Here is a 22,600-nt window from a genome sequence, read left to right on the forward strand (position 1 = left end):
CACGTCATCTGTCAGCTGATTAAGAAATACTTGCGGAATGTTTGTCCGCCATTTTTCAAACACGGATCCAAATGTGAGGAAGAATCAGCGTTCAGCTGTTTTTCAGTAACTAGTGTATCAAGTGGGAAAACTGTTACATTAATATTATCTCCTACCAAAACAGAGCATTATTCAGATAAGAATATTCAACGGCAATATCAGCCAAAATAACTGTTATATTAACATTGAAGTACCACGAATTTGAGAGTCTTTTAAAAAGGTGGCTAATGAGACTTTTTATGTCCATTCCTAATTTTTATCTACTGCAGTGTTTTTATTGGGTATAAGAGCTCTATACCAAAAAATATTTTAGTCTGTATAACATTGTTTATATTATTATTAAATGTATCACATATTCACTTAATCAAGATCATTTTGTTTTTTTTTGTTTTTTTTTTACATTTATTAATTTATCGTCACTTCCAGCACTCATTTGAAATTATGCACATATATATTATAAACAGAGTAAACTGATTTTTTTTATGGTTTATTATAATTTATATATATATTTTTTTTATTATTGAGGTTGTAACATCATATACACAACAGTCTCATCAACAGGTTACATAACTCCATATGCATTATACTGGCATGACATGGCAGTTTAGACACCTCATTTTTAAATTATACGGCTTCGCAATGTCCTCAGTCGAACAGGTCCAGTTAAGGGACCAGAAATCACTCAAAACAATTGAGGGCATGGTAATAATGATAATAGTAGAAGTTACAGTTCAGTGTATATGGGGTAAATACAACTCCGGCCCAAACTCTCAGTAACAAAGTAAAGAGGCATAAGGAGGGCACCCATGTAGCTCTGTATAACTCGACGGTTGGTAGAAATCAGGTGCAAAACTTTCCCCAGCTGCTATTTTAAACAATATTATCCATTAACACTAAACATTGATAAAGATATAAACATTATTAAGACTATCTTTGAAATACTACAGATAGACTGGGATTAATAAACAGAATTAGGATTCCTGTATTGGAGCCCCGAGAGCCATTTTTCAAAATTGCAGGGAAATACCAAGACATGGCTCTGTGGGTAGGACAGAGGCTACCAAACTCTGTCAAAGAGTGTGCCGAAGAGGGGACTTACTCCTGCCTGCACAAGAATAATGGGGGGCGGAGGGTAAACCGGGAATCGTGTGTCCTTCTGTTACTACTTTTATATAGCTACTGAGTTAAGCGGCTCCAGATTAACCTGAAGCAGGGCACTATAATATAGGCGATCTAGTAAATAGCCTTCTACAGTGAATTCATAATGCAAAAAAGGAACAAATAGCAGTACAGCACAGTATATAAGCGATTAAGCAATTACCTCTATTATCTTGGGGTCTTCATTATGTGTTATGACTGTTAAGGGCAAATACAGTAGTGAGGTTTGAAAGTGGGATCTCCCACTACTTCCAATCGTATCTTAATAATATGGAGTAAGCTGAACATACATATGCAACGTATACAGTATCTAGAATGACATATGTAATCACACACATACAATAGAATTATACATGGAAAGCAGTGAAGCAGGTAAATACTTAGAAACTATCTTAATACTTCAGCCTAATAATAAATAACAAGGGGGGTCAATGGGCACACAACAGTAAATTTCCACCTGAAATGAAAACATAGCAATGCTTGAAGCATCATCGCATGCAGTTAACTGCTTTTGAGTTGGTCACTTATCTAAGAATTTATGTATTGCAACTCCCTAACTGAAACTTGATGTATGACTCCACAGACCCCCCCACAAGCACACATTAACTTATCGGGCTAGGAATATCCATTTTTCCTTGAGGCTTTGCTCGAGCTTGGAATACTGCATAGTGTAATAGAAAATAACAAGGAAAGTTAGGGGGTAGCAATAGCAGTTATCCAAATGAAGTGAAGACTGTACAATGATCTATTTAGATCCAGAGGTAGGCAAATAGTCTTACAAGAGAGAGAGTCCCTCATCACCTTTTGGCTAGCACACACCGGGAGAAAGCCATAAAACAGGATGGTCATAAGGCTGCAACTATCAACTCAGACCTTACGGTCGTCATGTAGGAGTGCAGCTACAGGGCAAAGTCAGGTTGTTGAATTTAGCGGTTGCTGGGGAGAGGGTGCATCTCGTGCTCCCACATCATCAGTATGAACACTCAGCCCACACCAGCTTTCACACGATGCAGCCTCACCGAGGCAACAGAGGGATCCAGTGACCTCTGGTATATGATTTCCACCGGGTTTAGCCCCAAGCTGCCATTCACATGGGGATCGATTGGACTCTGACGTGCAGTCTCCTGAGGCACCGTGAACACAACGTCATAGCAGTATGAGCTCCCACGAGTCATGAGGACCAAGAAAGCTGTCCCGGACAGGGCCACAGGGGCTCCACCAGTCGCCGAGTCTGTGATGTGCACCAGGACAGCCGGAGGTGGAATTGTATCCTCCGGTACATCGCTGCACTGTGCGCACAGAGCTGCACATGATGTCACCGTCGGGTCCTCAATGGTAACCCCTGCATGTGTATCCGCCATAACAGATAGGAGGCGGTCAAATCTTTGGTTCATCCTGTCCTCAAAATCAGCCATCCAATTTTGCAGTGTCACAAGTAGCCCTTCCATGTTCCTAGAAATTTTAGTCAATCAGCCCCTTCCTCGTGAGATCAGTTCAGGGCATACCCACTGCAGTCTTGCTGTATAGTGCCCAGGGCGCTGTTCTTTCGTGCAGGCCCAGAGGTCAGCTAAACTTCAATCTTTCGCTTCGTTGCGGCTAAATAAACCAGATCTTAAGTACCAAATAACTCCTTGGCTGTTATAGGGCTCAGTTAAAGTGAAAACAACACCTTTGGTGCAAAATAAGCTCCAAAACTCAGGTATAATATAGATTAATAGCTGGAGCTCAGGGTCTATGCGTCTGTTCAAGCTGAGCGCTGGCCATCGAGTAAACTGATTTTGAGAATAAGTATCACTATCTCACCAAATATATGAGTAACACTAAAATTACATTGATAATAACACACTAAGATATTAACGCAACCCTGTACACAGATTGCAATATAATCTATAGATTTATATTTTATTAAGAACACTATAAGCTCCCCTTATCTGTACTATCACCAATGACATAGTCTGTCTGAAAACAAACGGTTCTCTCTTCGGAAGAGGCCAAAACTGAAGAGCTCTGAGAATCGCACAGAGTTCCAAAATATTGATTGGTAATCTCGCCTCTTGAGATTTCCAAACCCCCTGCACTGTCAGAGATCCCCAGACAGCTCCCCAACCTGAAAGACTCGCATCTGTTGTGATCACAGTCCAGGCTGGACGAACAAAAGAGGCCCCTTGAACTAAACGATGGTGATGTAACCACCAAGTCATAGATAGTCGAACATTGGGATTTAAGGATATTAATTGTGCTATCTTTGTATAATCCCTGCACCATTGGTTCAGCATACAAAGCTGAAGAGGTCTCATGTGAAAACGAGCAAAGGGGATCGCGTCCGATGCTGCACTCATGAGACCTAAAACCTCCATGCACATAGCTGTGAAGGGAATTATTGAGACTGAAGGTTCCGACCAGCTGCAACTAATTTCAGACGTCTCTTGTCTGTTAGAGACAAAGTCATGGATACTGAATCTATTTGGAAACCTAAAAAGGTTACCCTTGTCTGAGGAATCAAAAAACTTTTTGGTAAATTGATCCTCCAACCATGTCTTTGAAGAAACAACACTAGTTGATTCGTGTGAGATTCTGCAGAACATAAAGACTGAGCAAGTACCAAGATATCCTCCAAATAAGGAAACACTGCAATACCCCGCTGTCTGATTACAGAGAGTAGGGCACCGAGAACCTTTGAAAAGATCCTTGAAGCTGTTGCTAGGCCAAAAGGAAGAGCAACAAATTGGTAATGCTTGTCTTGAAAAGAGAATCTCAGGAACTGATAGTGATCTGGATGAATCGGAATATGAAGATATGCATCCTGTAAGTCTATTGTAGACATTTAATGCCCTTGCTGAACAAAAGGCAGAATAGTCCTTATAGTCACCATTTTGAATGTAGGTATTCTTACATAATGATTCAAAATTTTTAGATCCAGAACTGGTCTGAAAGAATTCTCCTTCTTTGGAACAATGAACAGATTTGAATAAAACCCCAAACCCCGTTCCTGAAAAGGAACTGGCACAATTACCCCAGATAACTCCAGGTCTGAAACACACTTCAGGAAAGCCTGAGCCTTTACTGGGTTCACTGGAATGCATGCGAGAAAGAAACTTCTCACAGGCGGTCTTACTTTGAAACCTATTCTGTACCCTTGAGAAACAATGTTCTCAATCCAATGATTTTGGATTGAATTGATCCAAAAATCCTTGTAAAATCTTAGTCTGCCCCCTACCAGCTGCGCTGGAATGAGGGCCGCACCTTCATGCGGACTTGGGGGCTGATTTAGATCTTTTAAATGGCTTGGATTTATTCCAGACTGGAGAAGGCTTCCAATTGGAAACCGTTCCCTTAGGGGAAGGGTCAGGTTTCTGTTCCTTATTTTGACGAAAGGAACAAAAATGGTTAGCAGCCTTAAATTTACTCTTAGATTTTTTTATCCTGAGGCAAAAAAGTTCCCTTCCCCCCCAGTGACAGTTGAAATAATAGAATCCAATTGAGAACCAAATAATTTATTACCTTGGAAAGGGAGAGATAGCAACGTTGATTTAGAAGTCATATCAGCATTCCAAGATTTAAGCCATAAAGCTCTTCTAGCTAATATAGCTAAAGACATATATCGGACATCAATTCTAATAATATAAAAAATGGCATCACAAATGAAATTAGCATGTTGAATTAGCTTAACAATGCTATACACATTATGATCGGGTACTTGTTGTGTTAAAGTTTCCAAAAAAGTTGAAGCAGCAGCAACATCAGCCAAAGAAATAGCAGGCCTAAGAAGATGACCTGAACATAAATAAGCCTTCCTTAGATAAGATTCAAGTTTCCTATCTAAAGGGTATTTAAAAGAAGTACTATCTGCCGTAGGAATAGTAGTACGTTTAGCAAGAGTAGAGATGGCCCCATCATCTTTGGGGATCTTTTCCCAAAACTCCAATCTATCAGTCGGCAAAGGATACAGTTTCTTAAACCTTGAAGAAGGAGTAAAAGAAGTACCTAATCTAATCCATTCCCTAGAAATTACATCTGAAATAGCATCAGGAACTGGAAAAACCTCTGAAATAACTACATGAGTTTTAAAAACAGAATTTAAACGTTTACTGGTTTTAATATCAAGAGGACTAGTCTCCTCCATATCTAATGCAATCAACATCTCTTTTAATAAGGAACGAATATACACCATTTAAAATAAGTATGAAGATTTGTCAGGGTCAATATCTAAGGCAGAATCTTCTGAACCAGATAGATCCTCATCAGAGATAGATAAATCAGAATGCTGTCGGTCATTTAAAAATTCATAAATTTTATGAGAAGTTTTAAAAGACCTTTTACGTTTATTAGAAGGTGGTATGAGAGACAAAGCCTTCTGAATGGAATTAGAAACAAATTCTCTTACATTAACAGGAATATCCTGAGCATTAGATGTTGAAGGAACAACAACAGGTAATGGATTACTACTAATGGAAATATTGTCTGCATTTGAAAGTTTATCATGACAACTAACACAAACTACAGCCGGAGGAACAGTTACTACAAGTTTACAACAAATGCACTTAGCTTTGGTAGAACCGACATCAGGCAGCAGGATTCCAGTAGTAGATTCTGAGACAGGGTCAGATTGAGACATCTTGCAATATGTAATAGAAAAAATAACATATAAAGCAAAATTATCAATTTCCTTACATGACAGTTTCAGGAATGGGAAAAATTGCAAACAAAATAAGCCTCTGGAAACCAGAAGCAAAATGAAATAAAGACTTAAATAATGTCAAAAATCTGGCGCCAAGTATGACGCCCACAACTGACAAAATATTTTTTGGCGCCAAGAACATCTGCAACAAACACGAGCGTCAGATGACTACGTGAAAACTCTCGGCACCAACTAAGACGCCAGAAATGACGAAATTACGTCAAAAAACCTAATTCTCGCGCCAAAAAAGTCTCGCTCCAAGAATGACGCAATAAATTATAGCATTTTGCGCTCTCCCACGAGCCTAACAGCCCGCAATTTAGAAAAGAGAGTCAATTTGAAAATTTCAGGTAAGAATTTTTTTTTTATATGCATTTCCCAAAATGAAACTGACAGTCTGCAAAAAGGAAATATACTGATTAACCTGAATCATGGCAAATAAGTACAAAACATATATTTAGAACTTTACATATAAAGTGCCAAACCATAGCTGAGTGTGTCTTAAATAAAAGGAAACATAATTACTAAAAGACACTCATCTACATAAAGCAGATAGCCAAACCTGTACTGAAACGAGAATCAGTAGAGGTAATGGTATATAAGAGTATATAGTATATCGTCGATCTGAAAAGGGAGGTAGGAGATGAATCTCTACGACCGATAACAGAGAAACTATGAAATAGATCCCTGTTAGGATGACCATTGTATTCAATAGGTAATACTCCCTTCAGATCCCTCTGTCATTCACTGCACTCTGAGAGGAACCGGGCTTCAGCATGCTGAGAAGCGCATATCAACGTAGAAATCCAGCACAAACTTACTTCACTACCTCCATAGGAGGCAAAGTTTGTAAAACTGAATTGTGAGTGTGGTGGGGGGTGTATTTATAGGCATTTTGAGGTTTGGGAACTTTGCCCCTCCTGGTAGGAATGTATATCCCATACGTCACTAGCTCATGGACTCTTGCCAATTACATGAAAGAAAATCCCATACCCTGTTTCTGTAAAGGAACTGGAACAATTACTCCCATTTTTCCCAGATCTGAGACAGATTAGAGAAAAGCCTGAGCTTTCATAGGATGTTCTGGAATATGAGTGAGAAAAATCCATCCTGGTCGTATTCTGAATCCAATTCGATATACCTGAGAAATAATGCTTTGAATCCAGGGATTTTGGACAGATTCTAATCAAGAATCTGCCAGTGACGTGCTGTTATAGAAGGCAGGTGAGGCACCGCCTCCCCTGTCCTATGTGGGTATTACACTTTTAAAATGTCTAAAAAATTAATTCTTAAGTTTATTAAACAAAAAATAATAAACTGTACTTCTTTTACCCCACCAACACCCCCCAGAATGCCCACTCAACCCCCTCCACATTTGAGCGATGTCAATTGCGCATTGCCATCCATATTGCGCAATGAAGGAGAGGCTGTGAGTCGTTCAGCTCCTCTCCATTGCGCAATATGGATGGCTTTCTATATGTTTGTATGTGCAAGCGGTGCTTAAGGCTCTTTCCAGCCCATACCGCTCCCAAAAGAGGCATTTCTGTAAGAAGCCTCGGGAGCCAATCAGCAGTCCGGTGCCAGATTCTGAGCAGGAAGAGAGCTGACAGGCAAGTGACGTCACATGTGAGCCTGATGCCTGTGAGGAGAGCTGCTGCCGGTGAGAAGTGGAGAGAAGAGTCAGACAGGAGCAGGAAGACAAGTTTGCTATTTGCCAGATAACAGATAAGTGCAAATTAATTACAAAGTAAACACAGTCAGAGCCGGCAGCTGTAAAGGGGGTAGCTGGGGCTTTGTAACACGGCCCGTGTTAGTTGCAGTGCACTGAACGGTGGTGTGGGGTGAGGGGACTGATTCTAATCTTGTGTGCTCTCCCCATGCTGCATTCCTATCCTCATATTAAGAACAGTTACAGCGGTTCAGGGGATAATATACGAGGTATGTGTGTGTGGGGTTGTAAGTCAGACTGGAATACTATTGTATAACAGTGTCAGTGCAGTGTTCTACCGCTATTTTTAGCACTTTTGTTCTCCAATTCAAAATGTAATTTTGATGTCTCCTTTTTTTCTCAGCCTGGGTGTTATTGGTCCTTTTTCTGTTAACCCCCTCCCAACCTGTCTTTTCTCATTGACTTTCATTTCCTATCCACCAAGGATCCTCTCAGCCTCATCTAACTAACAGACAGGGATTAAATGCACATTGTAAATCATCTGTCTTTTTAAACATTCCATTGCATGCTCATCCTCTGCTGGGCTAGTAAGGGAGGTATTATGTTTGTGGGGGGGGGGGAGAACAGGGAAATACAGCAAGGCAGTCATTTAGTGTGTAAAAAAAAAAAAGATTTCTTGAAAAAATAATAGTGACCACTGTAATGTTCATCATATGCATACTTACACATTCTCACACACATATACACACACTCACTACACAAACATACATATTCATACACACACACACATACACTACACAAACATACATATTCATACACACAAACACATACACTACACAAACATACATATTCATACACACACACACACTACACAAACATACATATTCATACACACACACACACACACACTACACAAACATACATATTCATACACACACACACTACACAAACATACATATTCATACACACACACACATACACTACACAAACATACATATTCATACACACACACTACACAAACATACATATTCATACACACACACACACTACACAAACATACATATTCATACACACACACACACTACACAAACATACATATTCATACACACACACACACTACACAAACATACATATTCATACACACACACACTACACAAACATACATATTCATACACACACACATACACTACACAAACATACATATTCATACACACACACACATACACTACACAAACATACACACACTCTACATACACACTCACTACACAAACATACATATTCATACACACACACATACACTACACAAACATACATATACACACACACACACTCACTACACAAACATATCAAATATCAAAGAAACAGATACACTTCTAAATACTGCATTTGTTTGATGCAGTGTGAGAATAAGGTAGAATAAGGTATCCAAACTATTATCAGGGAAATATTGTACCTATTTCCAGAAGTTCATAATATCATATTTGGAGTTGAGGCCATTAGGAATCCTAGTTCCCAATGTGAAAATCCAAAATGCTTCCCTCAACTCCAAAATACGATCCAGGGAGCCCCCCCTTTTAGGTTTCACAACTCTTTCAATCACACACCCTGAAAAGGTAGAAAGATTACCACCATGGAAAACTCCAGTGCTGTACGACAGGGGTGGTAGACCTAGCCACCTTAAAAGAAGAAAGATGCTCTCTAATTCTGGTGTTGACATCTCTAGATGTGAGCCCCACATATTGGACTTTGCATTGAGAGCAATCCAGCAGGTAGATCACGTACTTGAAAGTACAGTTTAAACATGATTTAATGCTATATGTTTTCCCAGTTATACAGCTAGAAAAAGTATTGGAAATTTTGACATATTCACAAGGTTTACATTTAGCATGGGAAAACTCAATTTTATATTTGATATTAATTAAGACCCCAAACAATGATAAATGCACAATCCAATACCAAGTACATATGGACATAAAATTAGACACATGGAAAACATATTAAACATGTGAAACATGTGAAACATATAGTTGTTGTCATTGTATATGCATTTTGGTTATCTTGAGTTTCAATCTGTGTAATGATCATAGTCTTGTATTATGATGTTACAGTCACAAATAGTTATAGGAAACCAGTGGATATTCCTTTGACAACAACTATATGTTTCACATCTTTAATATGTTTTCCATGTGTAATTTTATGTCCATATGTACTTGGTATTGGATTGTGCATTTATCATTGTTTGGGGTCTTAATTAATATCAAATATAAAATTGAGTTTTCTCATCTATGAAATTTGTAAGCCCAGGGGTGACAAATGTTTTCAATCCATTACATATATTTCTATAAACAAGCTTAAAAGTGACAATAGTTTACAATCTATTTTATATATATATATATATATATATATATATATATATATATATATATATATATATATATATATATATATAAAAACGACATGTGTACTATGGAAAGACAAATCACAATTTGAATAAGTCTATTATAGCATACAGGGATACATAGACAATAGTATCTAAGGCTTCAATAGTACAATATTGTATACATTTTGATAATGCAGCTTTGTGTTCTTTTTCTGTTTTCAATACTTAGAGGGTTAAAAATCTTCTTAGTAGACGTTCAATTGTTTTAACAGGTTTAAACAATTAGCCAATAGTAGAATAACCTTTGCATTTTAAATTGTATGACAAGGCTTAGCACACCAGGCTATGATTACAGCTCACTAAGCCGAAACGCGTAAGCCCAGTGCTATGTCTGCTATGATTATACTCTGTAAGGTGCTCCCGGCATCATCTATTTTTAAAGATCTTTTGATTAAAGTTTGGATGTTTTTACCTTTTGGGAGTGGATCGACTTTCCTTTCTTGCTGCATCTTGAATTTCTCAGCAGATCCGGATACTCTGTTCAAGGTACAGAACAATATTTTGCCAGCACCACCGGCTTCCTCTCACAGGCTTCAGGTTTCAGGCACCAGTGTTGACGTCACTGAGAGTGCCAAGGAATTGGACACGAGCTGACACAGAGATTGGAGACACGCTGTTACAGATGGTGAGGGAGGTAGGGAGTATAGCTCTCTTCGCACCGCAGGAATAGCGGAGGTCCTCCCCCCACGTCAGAAGCGTGAATCTACCACAAAGTGTTTATTATAATTTACTAGAAGTGGTTCTGCAGTGTCTCTGCCTCGTTGGAGGATTGTTTGGCGGGTTAAAGCAATTGCCAATTGATTTATATTGTACATTGCTCATCTATATTGGAGAAACATTTGATTGAATTTACAAACAAACTTTTATTATTCACTTACATTTAGCATGGCCACATTTGTACATACCCTGGTGCTTCAGCCATGAACTAGCATTACTATCCTTCACAGGCAACAGAGTCGGAGATAACAGGGATCCTAAAGTAGGACCCTTTTTATATGAACACCTAAAACACCTAAATCCATTTTCTACTGTCTCTACACTTTCAGATACTTAAAGCAGACGACAGACTGGTAGAGACTGTAGGAAATGGACTTAGGTGTTCATATAAAAAGGGTCCTACATTAGGATCCCTGTTATCTCCGACTCATGGCTGAAGCACCAGGGTATGTACAAATGTGGCCATGCTAAATGTAAACCATGTGAATATGTCAAAATTTCCAACACTTTTTCTAGCTGTGTTACTGGGAAAACATATAGCATTAAATCATGTTTAAACTGTACTTTCAAGTACGTGATCTACCTGCTGGATTGCTCTCAAAGCAAAGTCCAATATGTGGGGCTCACCTCTAGAGATGTCAACACCAGAATTAGAGAGCATCTTTCTTCTTTTAAGGTGGCTAGGTCTACCACCCCTGTCGTACAGCACTTTGGAGTTTTCCATGGTGGTAATCTTGCTACCTTTTCGTGGTGCGATTGAAAGAGTTGTGAAACCTAAAAGGGGGTGCTCCCTGGATCGTATTTTGGAGTTGAGGGAAGCATTTTGGATTTTCACATTGGGAACTAGCATTCCTAATGGCCTCAACTCCAAATATGATATTAGGAACTTGTGGAAATAGGTACAATATTTCCCTGATAATAGGTATGTATACCTTATTCTAGCTCACACTTTATCAAACAAATGCAGTATTTAGAAGTGTATCTGTTTCTTTGATATTTGATATGTGTTATTATAATGTCATTTTATAACCATTAGGCGATGGTAATAATCCTTCCCATTGATTCAATTTATCTTAGTATATTAACATGTCTTAGAAGTTCTTTATTCGCCATCAAGTTATGATGTTAACAATGGTATTTTATATTCATGAGATTGTAACCCCCAACATGACTTGTCTCTTATTTTGTCATACTGCTTCTTTGTATATAGGCAATTGGGTAAGCTGGGACCTAGATGGGCCAGTAAGGGTTAACATTGGTTACACATAGGAGAGTGGGTGTTTTTCATGTTTTAATTAACCTATGGGATAATGTGTGATTATTTAAACCGGTGTGACACCAAGCACTTCAGGCTATGATTACGGCTTGATGCCAAAACGCTTTACTGCACGTCACTGGAATCTGCCCCTACCAGTAGTACTGGGTTGGGGGCCGTACCTTCATGAGGTCTTATAGGCTGGATAAGGTTTCTTATTCTGCTTGGATTTATTTCAATTTGAAGATGGACTCCAGACTAAGCCAGAGGGTTTGGTGGAAGAGTCCGTTTTCTGTTCTCTGTTCTGACAAAAGGAAGAAAAACAATCAGTGTTTAATATTTCCCTTTTTACTTTTTGTCCTGAAGAAGGAAAACTCCATTACTTCAAGTAATGGTAGAAATAATAGAATCCAGTTGAGACCCAAATAATTCCTTTCTTTGGAAAGAAAGAGATAGTAATCTAATTTTAGATACCATATCAGCATTCTATGACTTTAGCTATCCTTACCAGAAGAGCTTTATGTCTTAAAACATATTTTTTATGTTAACTTTCATGATATCAAATACTGCATTGCAAATAAAACTATTTGCATATTGAAGTAAATTAGAACATTCAGAAGACAACTGCTGAGCTAGACTGGATAACCAGAAAGTAGAAGCAACAGCTACGTCAGCAATAGATATGGCTGGTCTAAGAATAAAGCCAGTATGTAAATATGCCCTTCTTAGATATGATTCAAGTTTTCTATCTAAAGGGTCTCTAAAAGAAGTATTGTCTTCTGGAGGAATAGTAGTGCACTTAGCCCCATCAACTTTGGGAACTGTTTCCCATACGTCTAAGTTAGCAGCAGGTAAAGGATATAGTTTCTTAAACCTTGAAGAAGGCTTAAGAGAGGTACCTGGTTGAGACCATTCTTTAGCAATCATATCAGAGACAGCATCGGTATTGGGAAAATCTTATGGAGATTAACAACAGTTTTATATACTGAATTCAAACTATTACAGGGTTTATCAGACGGTTTAGCTTATTCCATTCCCAAAGTGATTAAGACTTCCTTTAAAAGAGAACAAATATGTTCAATTTTAATTAAAAAGGAGGAATTATAAGGTTCTATGCCCGATGAGGGAGCCTCACTGTTAGAGGAATCCTTATCATTCGAAGATACTTCAGTATTTTGTAGGTCAGTACTTATATTACTAGTAGAAGGTAAAATTTGAACCAACCTTTTTCACTTATTTAAAAGCGGTAGTGCAGCCAAGGCCTTTGAAATGGCTGTAGCAATAAACTGTTTCATTACAGGGGGTATGCCATCTGCATCCATCTGTAAGTAGGAGAAAATAGGTGCTTTAATACACATAGAAACATCATTAGATTGATCAGTATGTGATAAAAAACATCTAAGCATGAGCCACATAAATGAGCTGAAGAAGCTACTTACAATAAGCACACTTAGATTTGGTAGAAAAGTGTTCAACAGACTCAGTTACTACTTCCTATGGTAACATTAGAGGCAGATTAGGGCTGCTCCTTTAAGGCAAAACAATTTATGAAAAAATTAGGCTGCAATAACTACTATTATCCCCTTAAGGCAAGCTTTTAGTGGAAAGGGAAAAAATATGCCCCCTCTATATAGCATTGTAAGGACGTTAACGTGAAAAGCAATGAAGCCTAGAAACTAGTTAAAATCAGATTGTGCAATTACAAATGCAAATATATAGAGTAGAAACAAATGTGCAAAAAAAGTCACATCTATGATCTATGATGCGATAGACGTGTGCGATATAGATGCGTCAATAGAGATGCACGCGTTGGTCAGTTTGCAAGATTTATGGCGTGAAAGAGAAATACAAGGACACTTAAAGGCGCAATTTGAAAAGAGCTTGAAAATTATAGCGTGTGGATCCACCTGATAAATATTGCACGTTTTTGCGTGCACAAGTTAAAATTGTTTGTGCGCTAACTAATCGCATTGTACGCATAAGAATAATCCCTCATGCACTTGGGCCTGAAATCGGGAAAATGGGCCTGAAATCGGTATGAGGACCCCTCTCATAGAACATCTGGAACACCTCCATTCTTAATCCTCCTCCTGTGGAGGAAAAGATGAAACTAGTTTCCAATAAGGTGGGAGTGTTGTCAAATGCTCTTGGAGTTTAGGGAATCTTTGCCTCCTCCTAGTTGTCAGGAGTGGAATTCCCAGGAGTAATGGCTCATGGACTCTCACTACAATTATGAAAGAAAATCATTTTTTGCTGGTCACAAGCAGCAACACTGATAATCCATCATAAGAGTGCATGGATTGAAAAGCATAAGAATGGTTTTGTGCATTTATTCGTAATGTTTCTGGAGTGATGTGTATTCTTAGTGGCTTGTAGCTACAAATCAATCTCTTTAAATCCTTTGAAATAACTAATGTATATTGCCTCTGATGCTATTGTTTGGAACAAAACTGTTTCAAAATTAAGGAACAGGGAAAACTGTCAGATCGAATAAATCTCAAAAAGGGTCACAAACCTGGACACCTATATGTAAATGCACTTAATCATCAATTATGCCTCTTTATAGTTCACCCCTACTCTTGCAGTGTTATTATCAAGTAGCAGTGAATCATAAACCTTTTGACAGACTGCAGTAGGTATACATTCCCAGACGTCACCATTGGGATTTATTTCCCTAAATGTACCCCTCACCTTCCTGTGAGCAATAGTTTTGCTTCTATCTTCAATGGACTCTAAGTTGTGTTCGCTCTTGTGGTCCCCACTTGCCGATACAGCACTGGTTATATGTGAACATCCTAATTCATTAAGCCTAGAAACTGCCAAAAGAAAAACAGAATTTATGTTTACCTGATAAATTACTTTCTCCAACGGTGTGTCCGGTCCACGGCGTCATCCTTACTTGTGGGATATTCTCTTCCCCAACAGGAAATGGCAAAGAGCCCAGCAAAGCTGGTCACATGATCCCTCCTAGGCTCCGCCTACCCCAGTCATTCGACCGACGTTAAGGAGGAATATTTGCATAGGAGAAACCATATGGTACCGTGGTGACTGTAGTTAAAGAAAATAAATTATCAGACCTGATTAAAAAAACCAGGGCGGGCCGTGGACCGGACACACCGTTGGAGAAAGTAATTTATCAGGTAAACATAAATTCTGTTTTCTCCAACATAGGTGTGTCCGGTCCACGGCGTCATCCTTACTTGTGGGAACCAATACCAAAGCTTTAGGACACGGATGAAGGGAGGGAGCAAATCAGGTCACCTAAATGGAAGGCACCACGGCTTGCAAAACCTTTCTCCCAAAAATAGCCTCAGAAGAAGCAAAAGTATCAAACTTGTAAAATTTGGTAAAAGTGTGCAGTGAAGACCAAGTCGCTGCCCTACATATCTGATCAACAGAAGCCTCGTTCTTGAAGGCCCATGTGGAAGCCACAGCCCTAGTGGAATGAGCTGTGATTCTTTCGGGAGGCTGCCGTCCGGCAGTCTCGTAAGCCAATCTGATGATGCTTTTAATCCAAAAAGAGAGAGAGGTAGAAGTTGCTTTTTGACCTCTCCTTTTACCGGAATAAACAACAAACAAGGAAGATGTTTGTCTAAAATCCTTTGTAGCATCTAAATAGAATTTTAGAGCGCGAACAACATCCAAATTGTGCAACAAACGTTCCTTCTTTGAAACTGGTTTCGGACACAGAGAAGGTACGCTAATCTCCTGGTTAATGTTTTTGTTAGAAACAACTTTTGGAAGAAAACCAGGTTTAGTACGTAAAACCACCTTATCTGCATGGAACACCAGATAAGGAGGAGAACACTGCAGAGCAGATAATTCTGAAACTCTTCTAGCAGAAGAAATTGCAACTAAAAACAAAACTTTCCAAGATAATAACTTAATATCAACGGAATGCAAGGGTTCAAACGGAACCCCCTGAAGAACTGAAAGAACTAAATTGAGACTCCAAGGAGGAGTCAAAGGTTTGTAAACAGGCTTAATTCTAACCAGAGCCTGAACAAAGGCTTGAACATCTGGCACAGCGGCCAGCTTTTTGTGAAGTAACACAGACAAGGCAGAAATCTGTCCCTTCAGGGAACTTGCAGATAATCCTTTTTCCAATCCTTCTTGAAGGAAGGATAGAATCCTAGGAATCTTAACCTTGTCCCAAGGGAATCCTTTAGATTCACACCAACAGATATATTTTTTCCAAATTTTGTGGTAAATCTTTCTAGTTACAGGCTTTCTGGCCTGAACAAGAGTATCGATAACAGAATCTGAGAATCCTCGCTTCGATAAGATCAAGCGTTCAATCTCCAAGCAGTCAGCTGGAGTGAAACCAGATTCGGATGTTCGAACGGACCCTGAACAAGAAGGTCTCGTCTCAAAGGTAGCTTCCAAGGAGGAGCCGATGACATATTCACCAGATCTGCGTACCAAGTCCTGCGTGGCCACGCAGGAGCTATCAAGATCACCGACGCCCTCTCCTGATTGATCCTGGCTACCAGCCTGGGGATGAGAGGAAACGGCGGGAACACATAAGCTAGTTTGAAGGTCCAAGGTGCTACTAGTGCATCCACTAGAGCCGCCTTGGGATCCCTGGATCTGGACCCGTAGCAAGGAACTTTGAAGTTCTGACGAGAGGCCATCAGATCCATGTCTGGAATGCCCCACAGCTGAGTGACTTGGGCAAAGATTTCCGGATGGAGTTCCCACTCCCCCGGATGCAATGTCTGACGACTCAGAAAATCCGCTTCCCAATTTTCCACTCCTGGGATGTGGATAGCAGACAGGTGGCAGGAGTGAGACTCCGCCCATAGAATGATTTTGGTCACTTCTTCCATCGCCAGGGAACTCCTTGTTCCCCCCTGATGGTTGATGTACGCAACAGTTGTCATGTTGTCTGATTGAAACCGTATGAACTTGGCCCTCGCTAGCTGAGGCCAAGCCTTGAGAGCATTGAATATCGCTCTCAGTTCCAGAATATTTATCGGTAGAAGAGATTCTTCCCGAGACCAAAGACCCTGAGCTTTCAGGGATCCCCAGACCGCGCCCCAGCCCATCAGACTGGCGTCGGTCGTGACAATGACCCACTCTGGTCTGCGGAATGTCATCCCTCGTGACAGGTTGTCCAGGGACAGCCACCAACGGAGTGAGTCTCTGGTCCTCTGATTTACTTGTATCTTCGGAGACAAGTCTGTATAGTCCCCATTCCACTGACTGAGCATGCACAGTTGTAATGGTCTTAGATGAATGCGTGCAAAAGGAACTATGTCCATTGCCGCTACCATCAACCCGATCACTTCCATGCACTGAGCTATGGAAGGAAGAGGAACGGAATGGAGTATCCGACAAGAGTCTAGAAGTTTTGTTTTTCTGGCCTCTGTCAGAAAAATCCTCATTTCTAAGGAGTCTATTATTGTTCCCAAGAAGGGAACCCTTGTTGACGGAGATAGAGAACTCTTTTCCACGTTCACTTTCCATCCGTGAGATCTGAGAAAGGCCAGGACAATGTCCGTGTGAGCCTTTGCTTGAGGAAGGGACGACGCTTGAATCAGAATGTCGTCCAAGTAAGGTACTACAGCAATGCCCCTTGGTCTTAGCATAGCTAGAAGGGACCCTAGTACCTTTGTGAAAATCCTTGGAGCAGTGGCTAATCCGAAAGGAAGCGCCACGAACTGGTAATGTTTGTCCAGGAATGCGAACCTCAGGAACCGATGATGTTCCTTGTGGATAGGAATATGTAGATACGCATCCTTTAAATCCACCGTGGTCATGAATTGACCTTCCTGGATGGAAGGAAGAATAGTTCGAATGGTTTCCATCTTGAACGATGGAACCTTGAGAAACTTGTTTAAGATCTTGAGATCTAAGATTGGTCTGAACGTTCCCTCTTTTTTGGGAACTATAAACAGATTGGAGTAGAACCCCATCCCTTGTTCTCTTAATGGAACGGGATGAATCACTCCCATTTTTAACAGGTCTTCTACACAATGTAAGAATGCCTGTCTTTTTATGTGGTCTGAAGACAACTGAGACCTGTGGAACCTCCCCCTTGGGGGAAGTCCCTTGAATTCCAGAAGATAACCTTGGGAGACTATTTCTAGCGCCCAAGGATCCAGAACATCTCTTGCCCAAGCCTGAGCGAAGAGAGAGAGTCTGCCCCCCACCAGATCCGGTCCCGGATCGGGGGCCAACATTTCATGCTGTCTTGGTAGCAGTGGCAGGTTTCTTGGCCTGCTTTCCCTTGTTCCAGCCTTGCATTGGTCTCCAAGCTGGCTTGGCTTGAGAAGTATTACCCTCTTGCTTAGAGGACGTAGCACTTTGGGCTGGTCCGTTTCTACGAAAGGGACGAAAATTAGGTTTATTTTTTGCCTTGAAAGGCCGATCCTGAGGAAGGGCGTGGCCCTTACCCCCAGTGATATCCGAGATAATCTCTTTCAAGTCAGGGCCAAACAGCGTTTTCCCCTTGAAAGGAATGATAAGTAGCTTGTTCTTGGAAGACGCATCAGCCGACCAAGATTTCAACCAAAGCGCTCTGCGCGCCACAATAGCAAACCCAGAATTCTTAGCCGCTAACCTAGCCAATTGCAAAGTGGCGTCTAGGGTGAAAGAATTAGCCAATTTGAGAGCATTGATTCTGTCCATAATCTCCTCATAAGGAGGAGAATCACTGTCGACCGCCTTTATCAGCTCATCGAACCAGAAACATGCGGCTGTAGCGACAGGGACAATGCATGAAATTGGTTGTAGAAGGTAACCCTGCTGAACAAACATCTTTTTAAGCAAACCTTCTAATTTTTTATCCATAGGATCTTTGAAAGCACAACTATCCTCTATGGGTATAGTGGTGCGTTTGTTTAAAGTGGAAACCGCTCCCTCGACCTTGGGGACTGTCTGCCATAAGTCCTTTCTGGGGTCGACCATAGGAAACAATTTTTTAAATATGGGGGGAGGGACGAAAGGAATACCGGGCCTTTCCCATTCTTTATTAACAATGTCCGCCACCCGCTTGGGTATAGGAAAAGCTTCTGGGAGCCCCGGCACCTCTAGGAACTTGTCCATTTTACATAGTTTCTCTGGGATGACCAACTTGTCACAATCATCCAGAGTGGATAATACCTCCTTAAGCAGAATGCGGAGATGTTCCAACTTAAATTTAAATGCAATCACATCAGGTTCAGCTTGTTGAGAAATGTTCCCTGAATCAGTAATTTCTCCCTCAGACAAAACCTCCCTGGCCCCATCAGACTGAGTTAGGGGCCCTTCAGAAATATTAATATCAGCGTCGTCATGCTCTTCAGTATCTAAAACAGAGCAGTCGCGCTTACGCTGATAAGTGTTCATTTTGGCTAAAATGTTTTTGACAGAATTATCCATTACAGCCGTTAATTGTTGCATAGTAAGGAGTATTGGCGCGCTAGATGTACTAGGGGCCTCCTGAGTGGGCAAGACTCGTGTAGACGAAGGAGGGAATGATGCAGTACCATGCTTACTCCCCTCACTTGAGGAATCATCTTGGGCATCATTGTCATTGTCACATAAATCACATTTATTTAAATGAATAGGAATTCTGGCTTCCCCACATTCAGAACACAGTCTATCTGGTAGTTCAGACATGTTAAACAGTTAAACACTAAAAAACTCTAAGCCATCTCCGTGGAGATGTTGCCTGTACAACGGCAAAGAGAATGACTGGGGTAGGCGGAGCCTAGGAGGGATCATGTGACCAGCTTTGCTGGGCTCTTTGCCATTTCCTGTTGGGGAAGAGAATATCCCACAAGTAAGGATGATGCTGTGGACCGGACACACCTATGTTGGAGAAATACTGCTCTTATTCACCTTATTTATCATTAAATGTGCAGATATATTATACTGCCTAAATTATCTATGCTGACTAACACATCTATTTATGCATTTATTTTCATCTAGATAATTTAGGCAGTATAAAATCTGCACATTTAAAGCTAAATACAGCGAATGAAGGCAGTATTCTCTTTTTGCAGTTTCTAGGCTTAATAAAAAGGGATGTTAACATGTAACCAATGTTGTAGCGGACATGAGTGGACCCCTCCCCCCATGTTTGAACTTGACATGATTCTTTATGGTGCAAATTAAAGCACAGAAGTATAACCAATACGTTAACATACAAACACATTTAGGGTAGCAATGTGGTTTGAGTACAAACTCCTTAGAATTGAATTCTAGTTTAAGAAACTTAAACAGCAGTAGAAACTCAGGCAAGAAAACACTTTGTGTTTGTGCCGTCAATTAAAATCTTAAAACAAAATTTACAATTTAGCCCTGTTTAAGAAATAGATAACTTTTTCAGAACAGAAAAGAACCAGAAGGTCCATCAAGTCTGTGCATCGGACATTTTTTATGCAAAACCCATGTACTCTTGACCTCTTGACCTTGTAAGTTGGTTTCACAAATCACCTTTCCTGGAAAAAAGTCTTTATAAAAATTACACCTGAAACTACTACCCCTGTTTTGGTTATTTTTATCTTTTGTGAAATTACGTACAAACTTGAGAGATTCAATAAAATCACATCTAAGCTATACATATTAAAATGTGGGTTAATTTTCGTAAATGTATTAAAAGTTCTGTGCAAATATCTTTTTTTTTTTTTAACTAAATTAAATGTGATTAAAATTCAACTAGTTTGTGGCCTTTTCAAACTAGAAATACGGTTGGGTGTTGTGAATTAACTTTACGCAGACCTCTCTTTCTGACAAGTGTGTACTTGTAAAGTGCTGTATCGCCTTAAAAACAAAATTACCTTTTGTGAGAGGGCCAAATGCCAGGTGGAGAGCGTTTCATACTAAACATATAAACAGCTGCCTCAGCTGTAGTAAACAGGCGACAGAAACACAGAAAGGAACAAACCACAACAGCAGATGCAGCTCTTCCATCCTGAAATAAAAATAAAAAAGGTTGTACACATATGTTCTCTAAACATTACATGAGGTTTGCATTTTCTATGCATTATGCACATAATTTGCCACAGATATTGTTACACAAATAGTCATAGTAACGCAAATGAAAGTATTTCTACAAAAAGACAATGTATGAATTAACAAATATGGCTGGGAAGTGATTCAGAAATTTTTGATTGCAACAATGTCTGAAGTAGAGTTGAAAAGTTCTTTAAAGGGACACTAAAATAAAAACGAAATAAATCCAATTATTAAAGTGTGTGTGTAGTCTTTTTTTTTTTTTTTTTAAATAATTTTTATTGAGGTATTCAGAACATACAAAAAACAAACAAAATCAAATATTAATCACGGCAACACGCCTATAGACATACAGCCAGACACATACATATAATACATAGGCATGTCTTAGAAACCTTGAACAGTAGATTCTCATCGGGAGAATATGCACATAGCCATGTGTGATACCTCATTTTATGTATAAACACGTTAGCTTGGACAAGTCAAAAATAACTGAATAAATGTGAATTCTGAGACCTGGTTTTTGTAGGAAGGTTTTGAACAACAACATGTAGGTCCTTGGGAGTCCACATCATTTAACTTCAGACATTATAGAAAACATCCCTCTAAAATATAAAAAGGGCACATACCCCATTAAAGGGATAAGTGGTGAGGACTACAGTGAGAGGGTGTTAAGTTTAGTTTCTCCATATACCCTTTAGGTTACTATAGGCTTGTGTAAAGCTTCAAATTGCGAGAAAAAAAAAAAGAAAAAAACATAATTTATGTAAGAACTTACCTGATAAATTCATTTCTTTCATATTAGCAAGAGTCCATGAGCTAGTGACGTATGGGATATACATTCCTACCAGGAGGGGCAAAGTTTCCCAAACCTTAAAATGCCTATAAATACACCCCTCACCACACCCACAATTCAGTTTAACGAATAGCCAAGAAGTGGGGTGATAAGAAAAAAGTGCGAAAGCATATAAAATAAGGAATTGGAATAATTGTGCTTTATACAAAAAAATCATAACCACCACAAAAAAGGGCGGGCCTCATGGACTCTTGCTAATATGAAAGAAATGAATTTATCAGGTAAGTTCTTACATAAATTATGTTTTCTTTCATGTAATTAGCAAGAGTCCATGAGCTAGTGACGTATGGGATAATGACTACCCAAGATGTGGATCTTTCCACACAAGAGTCACTAGAGAGGGAGGGATAAAATAAAGACAGCCAATTCCTGCTGAAAATAATCCACACCCAAAATAAAGTTTAATGAAAAACATAAGCAGAAGATTCAAACTGAAACCGCTGCCTGAAGTACTATTCTACCAAAAACTGCTTCAGAAGAAGAAAATACAACAAAATGGTAGAATTTGGTAAAAGTATGCAAAGAGGACCAAGTTGCCGCTTTGCAAATCTGATCAACCGAAGCTTCATTCCTAAACGCCCAGGAAGTAGAAACTGACCTAGTAGAATGAGCTGTAATCCTATGAGGCGGAGTCTTACCCGACTCAACATAGGCAAGATGAATTAAAGATTTCAACCAAGATGCCAAAGAAATGGCAGAAGTTTTCTGGCCTTTCTAAAACCGGAAAAGATAACAAATAAACTAGAAGTCTTTCGGAAAGACTTAGTAGCTTCAACATAATATTTCAAAGCTCTAATAACATCCAAAGAATGCAACGATTTCTCCTTAGAATTCTTAGGATTAGG

General features: G+C 39.6%; 1 protein-coding gene across 3 annotated transcripts in view; it reads right to left on the bottom strand.

Moving 5' to 3' along the window:
- GAK (cyclin G associated kinase) overlaps positions 1-22,600 on the bottom strand; it is a 799,358-nt gene that overhangs the window by 305,153 nt on the left and 471,605 nt on the right. For all 3 annotated transcript variants that reach the window (XM_053702755.1, XM_053702754.1, XM_053702753.1), the window contains exon 15: positions 20,725-20,858. In XM_053702755.1, coding sequence (XP_053558730.1) covers positions 20,725-20,858 — 134 coding nt within the window. The remainder of the gene's footprint in view (positions 1-20,724; positions 20,859-22,600) is intronic.

The sequence above is a fragment of the Bombina bombina genome, chromosome 2, assembly GCF_027579735.1.
Source record: "Bombina bombina isolate aBomBom1 chromosome 2, aBomBom1.pri, whole genome shotgun sequence".
In the NCBI taxonomy this organism is placed as follows: Eukaryota; Metazoa; Chordata; class Amphibia; order Anura; family Bombinatoridae; genus Bombina; species Bombina bombina.